The sequence below is a fragment of the Ahaetulla prasina genome, chromosome 2 (genome assembly GCF_028640845.1).
Source record: "Ahaetulla prasina isolate Xishuangbanna chromosome 2, ASM2864084v1, whole genome shotgun sequence".
Classification (NCBI taxonomy): Eukaryota; Metazoa; Chordata; class Lepidosauria; order Squamata; family Colubridae; genus Ahaetulla; species Ahaetulla prasina.
The window spans coordinates 37,007,501-37,026,768 of record NC_080540.1 but is presented as its reverse complement, the minus strand read 5'-3'; the positions used below and the strand labels follow the sequence as shown (position 1 = coordinate 37,026,768).

At 41.4% G+C, this 19,268-nt stretch overlaps 1 protein-coding gene across 1 annotated transcript; it reads left to right on the top strand.

The window, feature by feature from the left end:
- Positions 1–1,277: 1,277 nt before the first annotated feature.
- On the top strand, positions 1,278–17,236 carry PSMD6 (proteasome 26S subunit, non-ATPase 6). Its single transcript, XM_058174152.1, has 7 exons — positions 1,278–1,481; positions 9,322–9,467; positions 10,779–11,004; positions 11,122–11,230; positions 12,867–13,035; positions 15,698–15,775; positions 16,452–17,236. Exons 1-7 carry the CDS (start codon positions 1,278–1,280, stop codon positions 16,546–16,548), a joined length of 1,029 nt encoding a protein of 342 aa, XP_058030135.1. The 3' UTR covers positions 16,549–17,236.
- Positions 17,237–19,268: the final 2,032 nt, after the last annotated feature.

Here is a 19,268-nt window from a genome sequence, read left to right as displayed (position 1 = left end):
CAGCCTCCATGTTTCCAGTGTCTTTGTCCCCACTTGGAACTGAACCCAGATGGATATTTGGCTTGTAGTCAGGTATGTAATTCCCAAACCATTTTTGCAGATGTTATGAGCAGGGCAGGTAGATCTCTCATCCTCTACTTGAGCACTTGGTTCTTTCCCCCCTAAATGCATTTATCTTAAATGCGTTATTTTGTTTTCAACACATTTCCAATTATCACTTTGTCTTTTAGATCCAATTTTATTCCACGCCTCATTGTTTTTCTTCAAAACAAAACAACATTTGTGAACACGTATATGTCAGTCACCCTTCTGACTAGCTTTTGGCACTATATATATTGGCACTGATTATTTATTACATTAAATTTCCTCACACTATACCTGTTGAATGCCTGTTGCTCAGATTTCTATATTGCAGCAACTATTTCATATAATTATCTCCCGTGTTATCTTTGAGATTATTGCTTTTTGTCTTCGTCATCTGCTCTTCCACACTTTCCTCTTAAGGAAACTCTATTGTGTATTTATTCCTTTGCTCTAAGTATTATTATTTAGCTAACTTTCTTCATGAATTGGGGCGGCACTGTGGCTCAGCTGTGAAGATATTGGGCTTGAAAGCCGGCAGCCCGGGTTCAAGACCCAAGTACCACATGACAAAGTGAGCTCCCATCCTCACCCAGATCCTGCCAACCTAGCATTTTTGAAAGCTTGCACATGTGAGTAGATAAATAGGTACCACTTCGGTGGGAAGGATGACCACGGAAATGTCTTTGGACAGCGCTGGCTCAATGGCCTTGAAACAGAGATAAGTATTGGCTCCTATAGTTGGCAACAACTAGCTGAATAAAGTCCACAGAGACTCCTTCATGAATTGTCCTCTTGTGCATGTCATCACTTGGATATAAAAAGTCTATTCTGAGAGATGTCATGCATAGTATTGTGTGTGACACAAACTGCATATTTATTCAGAAGAAATACTTTGAATTTTGTGAGGGTGCGGCCCTGCTTTACACATGCAGTAAAATGTAATAGAAAAACTTCAAGTTGTTAGATGTACCTCCAGGGAGTGTTTTTTTTCACTTGGAAAAAGCAAGCCTATGGAATCTCCAGTCACAATCGCTTAAACAAAGATTTGAAGCATTTCAGTCTAATCATGGCTTTTCACTGGTCCTTTATGATATGCTTACTTACTTACTTTCCTTTTTACGTTTTTGTTGCTCTAGTTCTCATTAAAGATAAAAAATTTTATCATATTTTTTCTGGTGATTCTTTTTTCAGATATGGCTCCATATTATGAAAGCCTCTGCAAATCCCTTGACTGGCCAGTAGATACAGATTTGTTGAATAAGATGAAGAAAGCAAATGAGGACGAGTTGAAACGCCTGGAGGATGAATTGGAAGATGCAGAGAAGAACCTGGGGGAAAGTGAAATCCGCGATGCCATGATGGCCAAAGCTGAGTATCTCTGCCGAATTGGGGACAAGGTAAGTGAAGGATTTAAACCTGGATTTTCCTTTAGTGTTGTCCACATTGAAAAGGATATGAAATATGCCTTGAAACTGAGGGCCATGCATGGCTTTTGAATTCTATGCTAGGGCCACATTCCAAAAGAAGGCAGCGGGAAACCACTTCTGTACTGCTACGAGGTAGTCCTCAACTTATGACCACAATTGAGCCCCAAAATTCTGTTGTTAAGTGAGACAATTGTTAAGTGAGTTTTGTCCCATTTTACAGGGACAAGGAACAGGAATTCTTGGCCGTCGTACAACTATTATCAAAATACATTAAAATAACCCCAGGAAAGATCTCGAGCAGATAAACACTCGCAGGCATGTGAAGATCCTTCATCAAAATGAACTGTGTGAGCAAGGAACAAGCTTGCAGCAAAGCCAGAGTGAAAACAAACCAAAGGGACATTCGAGTTCCTCTTTCTAAAAACAAAATAGAATAGAACAGAATATATTTTTTATTGGCCAAGTGTGATTGGACACACAAGGAATTTGTCTTGGTGCATATGCTCTCAGTGTACATAAAACAAAAGAGTCAAGAATTTTAGGTACAACACTTAATGATAAAAACACAAAAAAGACAAAAATAAGTAAGGCAATAAGCAGAGGTACGCATCCTCTTCGGTGACCTTTTTCCATCGCACATGCTGTTTGGTTTTTGCCATTTATGCAAAACAAATTCCTTAAATCCCTGATTTCTTCCAGCAGGAAACACCATCCCGGCTCTAAACGCGGCGGATAAATACGGAGGCAGCGCCATCTATCGGTCACAGCCACGATGCGAAGGGAGGCGCGCAAGTGGCCTCATTTTCATCAAGGAATGCAAGAGATGTTGATAAAAACCGGACCTTTGCCTGGATGATCATTTACTTCTCCCTCTACATCCAGGGAACCATCAGGGTAGGAATTAAACTGGGTCAAGCAAAGGGGCAGAAAGGGTAACCGGAAGGCGAGCAGTTCCTTCCCCCTCGCGCTTTGCAATTAGCCCCAAAATACAAATAACATCTTGCCGGGAAAACGGGGTGACCCAACCAGCTGCTTGAAAGCCATTTGGAAACTAAACTCTTTGTACTCAATCCACGCATTCTCTCGCGTCTGCTTTATTCTTCAGCCTTTTACGATCCTCTTTTAACCCTAACCCCTTTCTTCCCTTCCAGCCGTCGCAAATCGCACGCCACGCACATGGGGCACGCGGGGGGCATAGAACCGGAAGACGTATGTGAACGCCGCAGCGACCGTAACTCTTGGTGGCGTGGCCAGACGGATGTCGGAAGCGGCCTTTCGGAGCGTTCCTTCCGTTTCCGGGTGGCGGGCTGAGTCACTCTATAGTCTCTTCTTCGCTGCTCGCTGTTTGGTTTCCTCTCCGTGCCTGTCACCGACCGGCCTTTTTTTTTCTTCCTCGTCGGGATGCCGCTAGAAAACCTGGAAGAGGAGGGTCTCCCTAAGAACCCCGACCTCCGGATCGCGCAGCTCCGCTTCTTGCTGAGCCTGCAGCCGCAAAGCCCGGACCCCGCCGTGCGCCAGGAGCTCATGGCCGCCATCCGTCAGCACGGTAAGAGAACGGGGAGACCGACAGCTTTGGCTTCCGAGAGTTTTTGCCCTCCCGCCTCTATTTAGGGCAGCCTCTAAAACCCAAACATCAAAATGAACGAGGGGGAAACCCTTCAAGTAACCTGAAAGCTAAGTTTAGAAGTTTCTTAAAGATAACAAAGATGGAATTATTATAAATTTATAATATATTATACATTTATTAGTCAACCCTAGGTGGCTCAGTGCCTAAGACGCTGAGCTTATCGACCAGAAAGGTCGGCGGTTCAAATCCCTAGTAGAGGGCTCCTGCGTGTGGGGGTTAGACTAGATGACCTCCAAGGCCCCTTCCAGCTCTGTTACTGATAAAGGGTTCTTTTCATGCCTGCCCAAAAGAGGGACACACCTTTCACAGTTTGGAAACCCTGCCTTAATCCTCTTGCTGAGTAGGGAGTGGGGAGCTTTCTGTACACGCTCAGAGGAGTAGGAAGTTGTCCTCGACATACAACAGTTCATTTAGTGACCGTTCAAAGTTCCAATGACGCTGAAAAAAAAGAAGTGACGTATGGCCAGTTTTCACAGTTACGGCCTTTGCAGCATCCTCGCGATCATGTGATCAAAATTCAGATAATTGGCAACTGCCTCGTGTTTATGACGGTTGCTGTGTCCCGGATCCATTTTGGCGACCTTCGGATGAAAGCCAAGTTAATGGGGGAAGTCGGATTCACTTCATGACTGGGTTACTAACTTATCAACCACAATAATTCACTTAACAGCTGCGGCAAGGAAAGTCATAAAAATGGGGCACAATTCCCTTAAGCAACAGAAGTTGCTTAGCAATGGAAATGTGGGGTATCGGTTGTGGTTGTAAATCGAGGACTACCTGTATTAAGTTGAAGCGTCCATCTCAGTCTCTGCTTTGAACCCAACTAAATGAGAGGAATATGTGCCACCCTTTTCGTTGTCAGGTCTCACTGTCAAACCTGCCATTCAGTGTCTCAAAATTATACCTGCTAGTTTTCCTCTCCCTGGGATCATCAGGAGCAAACTCTGCCCTTGTTCTGTGTAACATTGCTTTGGGTGCTTAGGAAAAAAAAGTAACCACCTACCCTCCCACCGCTTTTCTTCAGTGTTGCCTCAGTCTTTTCTGACTTAGGTTTCTAGTCCCCTGATCATCTTCATTATCTTTCTCTGCACTTGGATTCTCTGAGACCTTCTGCAAACATAGTGGCCAGAACTGGATATTATATACTGGGGGTCTGAGCAGCGCAACATAGAATGGCTGTTTTCCATGATTGGGAAAATATATTTCTGCTAAAGAAATATAATTGATCGTTTTAGCAGCCATGTCACGCTGCTGATGGATATTTGGCTTGTAGTCAGGTATGTAATTCCCAAACCATTTTTGCAGATGTTATGAGCAGGGCAGGTAGATCTCTCATCCTCTACTTGAGCACTTGGTTCTTTCCCCCCTAAATGCATTTATCTGAAATGCGTTATTTTGTTTTCAACACATTTCCAATTATCACTTTGTCTTTTAGATCCAATTTTATGACTTTTTTTGGAACAGTTAAGTGAATGTCAAGGGCATTAAGCAAACCCATTGTTCACTATAGTCTTTTTTTTTTTTTTGCTGGAAACCAGAAGTAAACAGCAGTTTGTGGTAGGGGAAATGTAAATTAAGGTCACGGGACACTGCAAATGGCCATAAATGCACGCTGGTTTTCAAGTGCTCAAAATGTGATCATGTGACTGGGGATGGGGGCAGACTCCAGAACTTTGAATCTGGGTTATTAGTCCCTTTTATGGGGGTCTATTGTAACTTTGGTCACTAAGCAACTGGTTGTAAATTGAGGACGACTGGTACTTGTATTCTGGAAGCTTTGAAAAACTACTTTTAACACTGGTTGCTTGTGTGACGTGCCGTTATAGCTTACAGGTCATCCTTTGGCTGGCAGGTGAAGCAGAAATAGGTTGCTTTATTCCTTTACTCTAAGTATTATTATTTAGCTAACTTTCTTCATGAATTGGGGCGGCACTGTGGCTCAGCTGTAAAGATACTGGGCTTGAAAGCTGGCAGCCCGGGTTCAAGACCCAAGCGCCACATGACAAAGTGAGCTCCCATCCTCACCCAGATCCTGCCAACCTAGCATTTTTGAAAGCATGCACATGTGAGTAGATAAATAGGTACCACTTCGGTGGGAAGGATGACCACGGAAATGTCTTTGGACAGCGCTGGCTCAATGGCCTTGAAACGGAGATAAGTATTGGCTCCTATAGTTGGCAACAACTAGCTGAATAAAGTCCACAGAGACTCCTTCATGAATTGTCCTCTTGTGCATGTCATCACTTGGATATAAAAAGTCTATTCTGAGAGATGTCATGCATAGTATTGTGTGTGACACAAACTGCATATTTATTCAGAAGAAATACTTTGAATTTTGTGAGGGTGCGGCCCTGCTTTACACATGCAGTAAAATGTAATAGAAAAACTTCAAGTTGTTAGATGTACCTCCAGGGAGTGTTTTTTTTCACTTGGAAAAAGCAAGCCTATGGAATCTCCAGTCACAATCGCTTAAACAAAGATTTGAAGCATTTCAGTCTAATCATGGCTTTTCACTGGTCCTTTATGATATGCTTACTTTCATTTCCTTTTACGTTTTTGTTGCTCTAGGACATCGTCTGGATATTGTCTTCTACTTGCTGCGAATCGGCTTGTTTTATATGGACAATGACCTTATTACACGGAACACTGAAAAGGCCAAAAGGTATCTTTCCTGCTAGAATGAGAGAACCGGGAGAAACTCTTATCTAGGGCATTTCAACATAAATGTTGCATAGTCTGATTGCAAGTGAATGGGACTTTCTGTCACACAAAGGCTGACATTCAGGAATGTTAAATCAATGAAAAATGTCAGAAAAGCTAGAAAATGCAATTAAATCATTTAAAAATTAAGATTTGGGGTGGCGGAAAATGAAATCTAGTATGTGATGGTTAGGAAGAGTGGCTTTACTTTTAAAAACTGAAATGCATTTTGTTTCTGAAGAGTGCTATTTTCCAAAGCTGACAATGGGTTTGTTATATTTTGTTTATTTTTAATGTAATGGCTAGCAGACATGTACAAGTTGCTCATACATAATTAGGTTATTTTAAAATATAAAGTGTTGTACTCTTTGGACAGTGATACTTTTGCATTCATAATGCTTCTACTCCATTTTTCCTACAGGTCGTCTTTGACTTAATGATCATAATTGAGGCCAAATTTTTGGTCATCATGTGTGTGTGATCATAATGCACATGATTTTGTCCAATTTTATGACTTTTTTTTTTGGAACAGTTAAGTGAATGTCAAGGGCATTAAGCAAACCCATTGTTCACTATAGACCTTTTTTTTTTTTGCTGGAAACCAGAAGTAAACAGCGGTTTGTGGTAGGGGAAATGTAAATTAAGGTCACGGGACACTGCAAACAGCCATAAATGCACGCTGGTTTTCAAGTGCTCAAAATGTGATCATGTGACTGGGGATGGGGGCAGACTCCAGAACTTTGAATCTGGGTTATTAGTCCCTTTTATGGGGGTCTATTGTAACTTTGGTCACTAAGCAACTGGTTGTAAATTGAGGACGACTGGTACTTGTATTCTGGAAGCTTTGAAAAACTACTTTTAACACTGGTTGCTTGTGTGACGTGCCGTTATAGCTTACAGGTCATCCTTTGGCTGGCAGGTGAAGCAGAAATAGGTTGCTTTATTCCTTTTGCTAAAAGCCCAGGTGTGCAGTCTGTAGAAAGAAGAGTTTCAACTGGGAACCTGTTATTAAAGGAACGTGTACCTTCACTCTGAGCAGAAGCAAAACAGTTCCGTGCCAGATTGCAGAGATTATATAGGTGTCATGCTTTATGCAGCAGAATTGTACTTGTGATTTGTGGAAGAGCCAAATAAGGTAGTCCTCGATTTACAACCACAACGAAGCCCAATATTTCTGTTGCTAAGTGAGACATATCCTGAGTTTTGCCCCATTTTATTACCTTTCTTGCCACATTTGTTAAGTGAATCAGTATAGTTACGTTAGTAACACAGTTGTTAAGTGCTGGACAGCAGATTTAAGCTGTCCTAGCGATTCCATATAATCCAGAGGTTGGTGATCGTAAAGATCACCGCCATCACCTACGGTGCCAAACCGGAAGTGGGGGATGCTGTAATGGTGTGAAAAGCGGTCATAAGTCATTTTTTTTTCAGTGCCATTGTAACTTTGGTCACTAAATGAACTGTCGTAAATCGAGGACTATCTGTGTTCAGCTACTAACTTTACAGTATTTCAGATGTAATGCGGATTGCAGATGAAAGGATATTTCTCTTTTCTTCGAAAGTCTTATAGAAGAAGGAGGCGACTGGGATCGGCGGAATCGGCTGAAGGTCTACCAAGGCCTTTACTGTGTGGCCATTCGGGACTTCAAGCAGGCAGCCGAACTTTTCCTGGATACCGTTTCGACATTTACATCTTATGAACTTATGGATTACAAAACCTTTGTAACCTACACAGTTTATGTCAGCATGATTGCATTAGAAAGGCCGGACCTGAGAGAGAAGGTAGGGCAAACTGTTAGTAGCATAGAGAAGCCACAGAGCCTACGTTTCCTTATGACTGTGCTCTGATTTCTACTCTTCTCCCCCCCTTTCTTTTTTTTTTTGAACCTCATTTCTGTGGGTGAAGAAATGGAGGCTAGTAATGCTGTTTCAATGGGAAATGAAGAGAAATAGAACAATCTAGGTCTAGGGCAGGGGTCTCCAACCTTGGCAACTTTAAGCCTGGAGGACTTCAATTCCCAGAATTCTGGGAGTTGAAGTCCTCCAGGCTTAAAGTTGCCAAGGTTGAAGACCACTGGTCTAGGGTGCTTTAAGTTGGATTCCTTCACTGAGGAAGGGATTGCACTCTGTGATTGTGTAATGTTTTCTGGGGTTGCAGAAATGCATGCTACAGTTCCTGGACCACAGTCTAGTTGGCATACGAAGATGGCATATGACTTTGGGCCGGGCTGAAAATCCATTTTTCTTGTGCTAGCCACTGAACCTTCTCGTCTTTCAAGTCCACTCTGCTGGCCTATTGTTCTGTTACTATACACTCTAGAGCAGGGCTCTCCAACCTTGGCAACTTTTAAGACTTGTGGACTTCAACTCCCAAAATACCTCAGCCAGCAAAGCTAGCTGAGGTAGAAGCAAAGGTGGCTGAAGAATTCTGGGAGTTGAAGTCCACAAATCTTAAAGTTGCCAAGGTTGAAGACCTCTGGTCTAGGGTGCTTTAAGTTGGATTCCTTCACTGAGGAAGGGATTGCACTCTGTGATTGTGTAATGTTTTCTGGGGTTGCAGAAATGCATGCTACAGTTCCTGGACCACAGTCTAGTTGGCATACGAAGATGGCATATGACTTTGGGCCGGGCTGAAAATCCATTTTTCTTGTGCTAGCCACTGAACCTTCTCGTCTTTCAAGTCCGCTCTGCTGGCCTATTGTTCTGTTACTATACACTCTAGAGCAGGGCTCTCCAACCTTGGCAACTTTAAGCCTGGCGGACTTCAACTCCTAGAATTCCCCAGCCAGCTTTGCTGGCTGGGAATTCTGGGAGTTGAAGTCCACAAATCTTAAAGTTGCCAAGGTTGGAGACCCCTGCTCTAGAGAAGGAAACTTTTGCCTGCTGAATGAAGGGCAACAGGTAGCAATTTTGGTTGTGCTTCTCTGTACCTTCCCTTGGGTTTTCTGAAATTGGTGGGGGATAATTCTAGTAAAAAGAACAACTGGAAGTCTGACCGTTACTTGAAACATAAGCATAAACACTGAACTGGAAAATCATTCTTTTTAGTTTAGTTTGAGGTGATACTGTTGATCAGCTACAATTAAAGGGGTGATGGATACCTCTGTGGTAGTATAAAACATGTTTGGTATCCTTAGGGCAAGTTGAATTTGAGCCATGGTTAGAATGCAGCATTGCAGGCTAATTCCACCCGCTGTCAGCAGTTCGATTCTCACCGATCCAAGGTTGACTCAGCCTTCCATCCTTCTGAGGTCAGTAAAATGAGGACCCAGATTGTTTGGGGCAATATGCTGACTCTGCTTAGAGAGGGCTGTAAAGCACCGCAAAACGGTATATAAATAGAATAGAATTTTATTGGCCAAGTGTGATTGGACACACAAGGAATTTGTCTTGGTGCATATGCTCTCAGTGTACACAAAAGCGCTATTGCTGTAGGTAGTCATACACATCTGTCTTGTCTTGTCCTTACCGTGTTTCCTTTAGGAAGCTGCTCTAACTGCCTTTCGGAAGACCTATGACAAAACTGTTGCTCTAGGACATCGTCTGGATATTGTCTTCTACTTGCTGCGAATCGGCTTGTTTTATATGGACAATGACCTTATTACACGGAACACTGAAAAGGCCAAAAGGTATCTTTCCTGCTAGAATGAGAGAACCGGGAGAAACTCTTATCTAGGGCATTTCAACATAAATGTTGCATAGTCTGATTGCAAGTGAATGGGACTTTCTGTCACACAAAGGCTGACATTCAGGAATATTAAATCAATGAAAAATGTCAGAAAAGCTAGAAAATGCAATTAAATCTTTTAAAGTTCTAAATAGTTAGGATTAAAATAATTTAGTTGAAGGGGTTCGTAATGAAGATGCCAAGGTTACTTTCAGTGGTTGGATTTGGTCCATGGTGGCATGGGGCTCTTTTTATTGATAGAGCCAGTTGGTGCCTGGTATCAGAATGTTAAATCATTAACAAGTTATACAAGAGAAGAAAGACCTGTTTCATTTTGATGGCAGGACCTCCTGTCAGGCCTGGAAACCATACTAGACTTTAGGGTTCCAGACGCTGCCACATTTTTCCCCTGAGGGGAAGAAGGGGGGTTGAGGGGTATGGTAACATTCTTCAAGCGGTCAAGGTCTTCGAATGAACTGGGAGAACGTGGGACCATGTGACCGGCAAAGGGGTCAGGGGGGTGGGACTCTTGGGGTTTGTATAACTGGGAAAAGAATCTGGAAATTCAGTTTTGGAATTTCACTCATCGTGTGCCAGTTTCCTCATGCTAGTAAAGAGCTCTGAAAGACAATGGCTTCTGAGTTTTTTTTATGCAGAAGAGGTTTTTCTGGAACCTTGACACCTCCATTCCCACCCCTCTCTAGGGCCAGCCAGAGGTGGTATTTGCTGGTTCTCTGAACTACTCAAAATTTCCGCTACCGGTTCTCCAGAACCTGCTGGATTTCACCCCTGCTTTTATCAGACTTGATTTATTGTCTGTAAAGCATTGCCACCTTTACATGCTGTCTTTCCATTTCAGCCAGCGTGGAACAAGAGATGAAGAAAGATTGGCTGTTTGCACCACATTATCGTTACTATGTTCGGGAAATGAGAATCCACGCCTACAGTCAACTTCTAGAATCTTATCGCTCACTCACCCTTGGTTACATGGCAGATGCTTTTGGAGTCTGCGTAGAGTTCATAGATCAGTAAGTATCATTTTAAAATATTGAGATCTGCATTTCATGATACGTCCATGTTGAAATGGAAGATAGCAAATCAATTTCTTTTAAAATTCTAAATAGTTAGGATTAAAATAATTTAGTTGAAGGGGTTCGTAATGAAGATGCCAAGGTTACTTTCAGTGGTTGGATTTGGTCCATGGTGGCATGGGGCTCTTTTTATTGATAGAGCCAGTTGGTGCCTGGTATCAGAATGTTAAATCATTAACAAGTTATACAAGAGAAGAAGAAGGAGGCGACTGGGATCGGCGGAATCGGCTGAAGGTCTACCAAGGCCTTTACTGTGTGGCCATTCGGGACTTCAAGCAGGCAGCCGAACTTTTCCTGGATACCGTTTCGACATTTACATCTTATGAACTTATGGATTACAAAACCTTTGTAACCTACACAGTTTATGTCAGCATGATTGCATTAGAAAGGCCGGACCTGAGAGAGAAGGTAGGGCAAACTGTTAGTAGCATAGAGAAGCCACAGAGCCTACGTTTCCTTATGACTGTGCTCTGATTTCTACTCTTCTCCCCCCCTTTCTTTTTTTTTTCTTTTGACCTACTTTAGGTTATCAAAGGAGCTGAGATTCTGGAAGTGTTGCACAGTTTACCCAAAGTGCGGCAATATCTATTTTCCCTCTATGAATGTCGGTATTCGGTTTTCTTCCAGTCATTGGGTAAGAAATGGGTTTAGCTTTATGAATTTTCTGTGAAATCCTAAACTGGTCGTGAACGCTTAATAATCTATCGAGTAACAGGCTGAGTTGCTCTGATGCTCGGATCTCATCTTTGAAGGCCAAAGGGCTCCAAAACTGCGTGAACCATTCCCAACGGTGAGCGGGTTGGCAGAAGCGAATGTGAGGTTTCTTACAAAAATGAAACGGAAGCTGTTTGCAAGTGTGGCCACTCTCGTCTTTACAGGCCGGTGGGCAGGGCAAACTAGAAAGATGGCAGGACCTCTTCAGAGGAATGGGAATAATACAAATGAGATTGGACATCGGGTTTCAGATGTGGGGGATGCATTTCTAGAATAGATATAGTGGCTATAGAAAGTCTACACACTCCTGTTAAAATGCCAGGTTTTTGAGATGGGGGGGTGGGAATCAGATCAAGTGCTTTGGATCAGAGCTCTCCAACCTTGGCAACTTTAAGCCTGGCGGACTTCAACTCCTAGAATTCCCCAGCCAGCTTTGCTGGCTGGGGAATTCTGGGAGTTGAAGTCCGCCAGGCTTAAAGTTGCCAAGGTTGGAGACCTCTGGTTTGGATCATTATGTTGAAAGGTGAATTTCCTCTTCATATTTAGTATTTTAGCTGAGGCCTGAAGTTTTTTTTTTTCCCCTGCCAAAACTGACCGATATTTGGAATCGTTTATAATTTCCCCCACCTTGAGCAAAGCCCCAGTTCCAGCTGAAAAAAAAAGCAGCCCCAAAGTATAACGCTGCCACTACCCTGCGTCACTGTGGGTGTGGTGTACTTTTTGATGATGCACCATATTGTTTTTTAAGCCAAACGTACTTTTTGGAATTATGGCCCAAAAGTTCAACCTTGGTCTCATCAGACCAGAGTACATTTCTCCACATGCTTTTTATCCAGTGGTCGAATTCAAATTTTTAAACTACCGGTTCTGTGGGCGTGGCTTGGGCGTGGTGCAACTTGGTGGGCATGGCAGGGGAAGGATACTGCAAAATCTCCTTTCCCACCCCAATCCAGGAGAAGGATACTGCAAAATCCACATTCCCTCCCCACTCCTTGGGGCAGGACCTCCTGTCAGGCCTGGAAACCATACTAGACTTTAGGGTTCCAGACGCTGCCACATTTTTCCCCTGAGGGGAAGAAGGGGGGTTGAGGGGTATGGTAACATTCTTCAAGCGGTCAAGGTTGGATGGTGTTCACATCTGCAGGAAGAGTGGCGAGAAGATATTCGAATGAACTGGGAGAACGTGGGACCATGTGACCGGCAAAGGGGTTAGGGGGGTGGGACTCTTGGGGTTTGTATAACTGGGAAAAGAATCCGGAAATTCAGTTTTGGAATTTCACTCATCGTGTGCCAGTTTCCTCATGCTAGTAAAGAGCTCTGAAAGACAATGGCTTCTGAGTTTTTTTTATGCAGAAGAGGTTTTTCTGGAACCTTGACACCTCCATTCCCACCCCACTCGGGGGCCAGCCAGAGGTGGTATTTGCTGGTTCTCTGAACTACTCAAAATTTCCTCTACCGGTTCTCCAGAACCTGCTGGATTTCACCCCTGCTTTTATCAGACTTGATTTATTGTCTGTAAAGCATTGCCATCTTTACATGCTGTCTTTCCATTTCAGCCAGCGTGGAACAAGAGATGAAGAAAGATTGGCTGTTTGCACCACATTATCGTTACTATGTTCGGGAAATGAGAATCCACGCCTACAGTCAGCTTCTAGAATCTTATCGGTCACTCACCCTTGGTTACATGGCAGATGCTTTTGGAGTCTGCGTAGAGTTCATAGATCAGTAAGTATCATTTTAAAATATTCAGATCTGCATTTCGTGATACGTCCACGTTGAAATGGAAGATAGCAAATCAATTTCTTTTAAAGTTCTAAATAGTTAGGATTAAAATAATTTAGTTGAAGGGGTTCGTAATGAAGATGCCAAGGTTACTTTCAGTGGTTGGATTCGGTCCATGGTGGCATGGGGCTCTTTTTATTGATAGAGCCAGTCGGAGCTTGGTATAAGAATGTTGAATCATTAACAAGTTATACAAGAGAAGAAAGACCTGCTTCATTTTTGATGGCAGGACATTTCTTCTCTGTGGCTTTCTTGTGACACGCATTTTCACGGAGGCCAGGAATAAGAAGTTCCAACACGTGATAAATAAGATATAGTGCCATCGGTTATGATAATGGAACACAGCCATAGGGGAAAAAATTAAAAGTAAGGATTGGGCCTCAGCCAAAGGAGAGGGTAATGGAGAAATGTTTAGGAGGTTTTGGAAAGTATCTTTATGAAAGCTAATAGCTACATGTTGAGTCTAAGCTCATTGTGGCCAGTTAGATTTAACAAGTGGAAACTTTTAAGGCAGGGGTCCCCAAAAGTTGGCAGCTTTAAGACTTGTGGACTTCAACTCCCAGCTATGCTGGCTGGAGAATTCTGGGAGTTAAAGTCCACAAGTCTTAAAGCTGCCAAGTTTTAAGACCTCTGTTTTAAGGTCTCCAGCAAATTATTTAAATTTCTGTTTCACTCTGGTGAGCAACGCTTGATAGATCAACATGGACTCGGCTTCTCAACTGCAGAAAGCTTATGGGGGTGGGGGGAGTTATGCTTTATAAGTGGAAATAGAAGTGGTTTTACTTTCTTTAATTTAGAGGCAAAAAAAGAAAAATCCTAAGCAGTTGGCCACTTGCATCCCTGCAATAACTATTTTCTAAATAGAGTAGAAGCTAAACACTATAAAACAATGAAATAAATATATAGCCTAGGAGATATTTTAAACTATTTAAAATCCTATCCCATTCAACATCTAATGTGGTTTTGCAAAAAAAAAAAAAAGAAGAGTCCCAATAGTATTTTGAAAAAGGCTGTCATATCTGCTCCTTTTCTAAAGGCCATAGTTGAAGCAGAAACCAATCACCTTCTTTGTAAGATGAGTTTCAATTTGGCTTATGGGCAACCATCTCCAGTTTTTTTAAAAAAAATAATGCTTTTCCACTGACTTTTGAGTTTGAAAGGGCCGCCCTAAAGGCATAAAGCTGTGGTGATTTGATCTGTGTTTTGTGTTCATTGAAGGGAAGTGTTTCACTGTTGTACAAAGTAAAAGGTACTATTAGAATCATAAGATTTTTTTTAAAGCTAACTAGGTAGGATATATGAGCTCATTCTTCGTTGATTTAAGGGCTTTGGATTTAATAGCACCTACAGTTGTTTCAGAAAGTGAAGAGAAAAATATAAACCCATGAAAATTGTCTCCAATTCTGTTACCACGTAGAGAAGGTTGCAAAGGGTGAATATTCTTTCAGTGTTAACCATAGCCCTGAGGGGGCTGTGCTACAGCTCATGAGTCAGAGGATACTACTTACAATCTAGTAGCTCTAGAGAAAACTTACATACTTGTTAGAGAAAGGGACGTGTGTGAGACTTAACCCACCTGAGCTGTGATTACCTAGACAATCAGAACTTTGTCCTCCAAAACAATATTTGCAGGACAATATTTTTTGTAGGACACAAGCAGAGTTGACCATCGATTCAGGTTACAGCTTTTACAATATGCTGCATAGGAGGGAGGGTCTGATAAGAGATTGTTTTGGTCTATTTGGTTAACCAAAGAATGTGTACAGCCTACTCTGCGGTAATTGTTTTGGCTGCCTTTGAACTACTAGACTCGGATCAGAGTACTGTTTCAGATTTTCAAGCTTTTATTGGTTCACATCATCCTATGGTTACCCGGTGATGGCCCATTGCAGGGGTCTGCAAACTTGGCTCTCTTAAGACTTGTGGACTTCAACTCCCAGAGTTCCTCAGCCAGCTTTGCTCTGGGAGTTGAAGTCCACAAGTCACAAGAGCCAAGTTTGCAGACCCCTGGCCTATTGGTATGTTCCTTGATTATGAAAAACAAAATCAAGGGTAAAAGCCGTGGCGGATACTCTATTGTTATAGCATGCTCTTCCATTTACCCCTGTGCTGTGCATAACCAGTGGTGGGTGGTCAGCAGAGCTCTTTATTTTTAAAAGTGTAGATCACTACTGTGCATTCACAGGTTAAGCAGCAAAAACTGAACAGGGACGATGTGCTGCCACTAAGCAATTTTCTTTCCCATGTGGTTTGCTAATTGCAGGTCTTAACTTTCAAAGCTATAAACAATCAGGAGAGCAGCATTTAATTATGCCCTAGCTGCAGCTTTGAACGTTTTCTGACATGTCTTTGAGGAGAAAGGGACTGTTGACTGCATGTGTTAACATTGGTTGTGCTAGGTCAATATGGCAGACTTCCTCTCCTCCCAGTCTTTCTAAAAGGAAGAAGCAAACTAATTTAGACTGGTCCTAAAACATCAGACATCTTAGCTGTGTGTTGCTACAAAGGGACTTTGGCAATGGGGGTTATTAAGAGGGTGTCCTGAAATCATCAATCTGACTATAACGGAAAGCATCTTTTTCCCCCGCCCCTATCTTTCAAACAGGGAACTTTCAAGATTTATCGCTGCTGGGAGACTACACTGCAAGATAGACAAAGTCAATGAAATCGTAGAAACCAACAGGTAGCAGTCAAGCGTCTTATTGAATATTCTTTTAGGGAAGTGGCATTATTTGGACAATAAGAGTAATTATTAATAATTGTAACAGTAACATTACAAGATTTGTGGGTTGTAAATTGCTATCCTGTCAAATGTGTTTCTAAGGTTTACCTTCAGTTACTTTCTCATCTGGGCCAAATTTAAAATAAATAAAGGTAAAAGGTAAAGGTTCCCCTCACACATACGTGCTAGTCGTTGCCAACTCTAGGGGGCAGTGCTCATCTCCGTTTCAAAGCCGAAGAGCCAGCGCTGTCCGAGGACGTCTCTGTGGTCATGTGGCTGGCATAACTCAATGCCAAAGGCGCACGGAATGTTGTTACCTTCCCACCAAAGGTGGTCCCTATTTTTTCTACTTGCATTTTTACGTGCTTTCAAAACTGCTAGGTTGGCAGAAGCTGGGACAAGTAACGGGAGCTCACCCCGTTACACGGTAGCACTAGGGATTCGAATATTTAAAATAAATATGTAGCCTCAAATACCTTTGCTTTTTTCTGGTTATAATCTTGCAAGGGAAGACCGATAGTTGTAAAGAAAATGTTTTATAAGAGTCTTACTCATAGACTTCTTGTGTAGGGTGACAGTTTGAAGGCCAACTGGTGTTGGTACAATCTCTCAATTTTCTTTTGTTTTCTTATTGTAGGCCTGACAGCAAAAACTGGCAGTACCAAGAAACCATCAAAAAAGGAGATTTGTTGTTAAACAGAGTGCAGAAGCTTTCTCGAGTAATTAATATGTGATTTTTTTTAAAAAAAGAAAGTAAAACAAAGGAATGAACCATTCAGTCAGAACTTTTCTGGAAGTAATTATTCCTGTTATATAATTTGTACTGTAGGTAAGGAAATGTAACCATGATGTAGTTAGGGCTTTTGCAGTCTTATTTCATTGTGTAAACAACTGAACTGTATGAATAGTCATGTTTTCCGATCGTCATTTATTAAATGTACAGTACGGTTGACTGTTTTGTTCTCGAGTTATGGAGTTTAATTTAAAGCTTAAAAGTTTTTTGTTAACCAGAGGCTGAGCTGTTTTGGCCTTTGTGTTTTGAATGAGAATGCGAGTCTTGATCTTTCACAACTTTTCTTACAATGGAAAGAGGACCAGCAGGGCACTTTGGCAAATTGGCATGATTAGTAGATCGTTGTATTATACGCCATTAATTTTTCAGTTAGAGATACTGAAATTCATAGACCTCATCTAACGACAATCATTAATTCAAGTCAACCTTATTATGCTAGGTGATAAAAGATATTTTATCTGTTCTCAAATATTTGCTTTATTGAATAAGCCCAAAATCTAACATGAGAATTTTTTTTCCTTAGCCAATTTCATACCATATGTAATGTTAGGTATGTGCCTTTTTTAATGATCTGGAACCCCATTTTTCATTATACCTTTTTGCAATAAAGTGAAACCTTCATTTGCTTCTTTTTGTGTTAAATACAGCCATAATTATACTCCTAATTCCATATTATTTATGAACATATGAAAAAGCACAATTATCCTTGGTGACACCACAATCCTCCCCCCCCCTTTTTTTTTTTGGTTTGGACTGGAATTACAGGTTTGTAAGGCCTTTCCATATTGCTCAGGAGTTCTTTGAGAGGTGTTTGAGACTTGAACAGCTTCTCACATTGTGCGATCAAGTCTTGCTTCTCATACTAAGAAGCTTCCAGAGACTTTCGGTATCACTGTTATTTGCGTTTCAGGAAACAGGCCAAGAACCGAGCTGGGGTTATTGTCAACTCTTATTAGTTTTTTATACCCACCTCTTACTTTTATAAAAAACTCAAGGCCGCAAACGTACTCCTTTCTCCTCCTGTTTTCTCCACAATGATCCTGTAAAGTGGGTTGGGCTGGGAGAAGGTGACTGGCCCAAGGTCACCTAGCCAGTTTTTCATGCTTCTAGGCGGGCCTAGAACTCAATCTCCTGGTTTCTAGCCTGGTATCTTCACCACTAGGCCAAACTGGCCTTTATAAATACATATACCCTATTTGCATAAATATGCATTGATTCTTACAGATACGCATTATTAAGGGCACAGGAATCTTTTGGATCTCAGTCCTAATGTAGTCTGATAGGATCGACCAACAAAACTATATGGTCAATAAAACAATTTAACACCAGGTAGCAGCATTCAAGCATCTGATGAACCGGATTTGGCTTCTGTTCTGTGGGCTTCTTTGCACTACCTAGAACGTGGGCTTCTTTGTTGTTTAAGTGCTTCATGTGTTGACACATGACCTAACAAGTACATTTTTGATACATGTATTTTCTTCACTACAATTCCATCCAGGAAAGTTGACCAGGCATTGATTGACATATGCGATTGTTGGAACCTCGATCACTTTGATCATTCAGAAGATCGTTCAGTAGTTAACATGCTATTTTGGCCATAACTTTTCCAGCTATTTGGGAGGACTGAGCAGCAGTGATTGTTATTGCAATTATCAAGAAGTTTTGAACACTTCAGAATTTGGATGGAGTTAATATTTTATGCCATTGTTTGGGCAGTTTCTGGGGAAAATGTCCACAGATTGTGGTTCTTCAAGATGCTGCTTTAAGTGAGTTGATTTCTAGTACTAACAGCAGATGGCAGCATCATGTATGTTCACCAGTTGCTTAAAGAAGAAAAAAAAATCCCCTTTTGAGAATCTTTGTGGGTTCTTAAGCTATTGATTCAAAATTCTTATTTCTGAGATGACTATCATCCTAATGACTATCATCTCAAACTAGAAAAATAGTTGAGACGGAGGAAAGATCAGATTGACGCTTCATATGATCCATCAAATTATTTAAAAAAAATTAATTGGGGAAAATGCCATTTTGTTTTGCCATCAACTAAGTACTCATTATTGTGACATAAGTACAATGCATTCACTAAGGATCCCACAGTGATTTTTAGGATCAATGATTTTATATGAGAGACATGGTGGACATTATTTGGCTGCTGGATTTTCATTACAAAGTACTTGGAACAGTGCCTGTACTATATGAATAGGCTAAATATTGAAAGAAACAAATAAATAGTTGTCGGTGTGTCCTTTAAGGCAATTACAAATTTTACCAAAAATTCAAATGAGTTTTTAATCTTTTATATTGCATTTTCATTGGGTTATGAAATGACTTCCAAAAAAAGCAGGAGAAAATTAAATTGGTACAATGAATTCTCACTGTCTGTATTTTCTGGAGGATGTTTCACTTACTGTCTTGGTCTTGAACAAAAACAATTTTCAATTTTCAACACCCACTAAGTGAAGACAAAGGTTAGTCCCTCCATGTCCATTTCCAATGATTTGGCAAGGCTAACTCTTCTCCATGGTAATTTATAAGTTGAGATGATATATTTATTCACTTGTCATTTGAAGTTGTTCTTTTTCCTGTTCTACTGCTCTCCAAACAGCCTCAAATTAGCAATTAGATACAGTATAGGTGACTTAATGTGTCCTGATGTTTAGA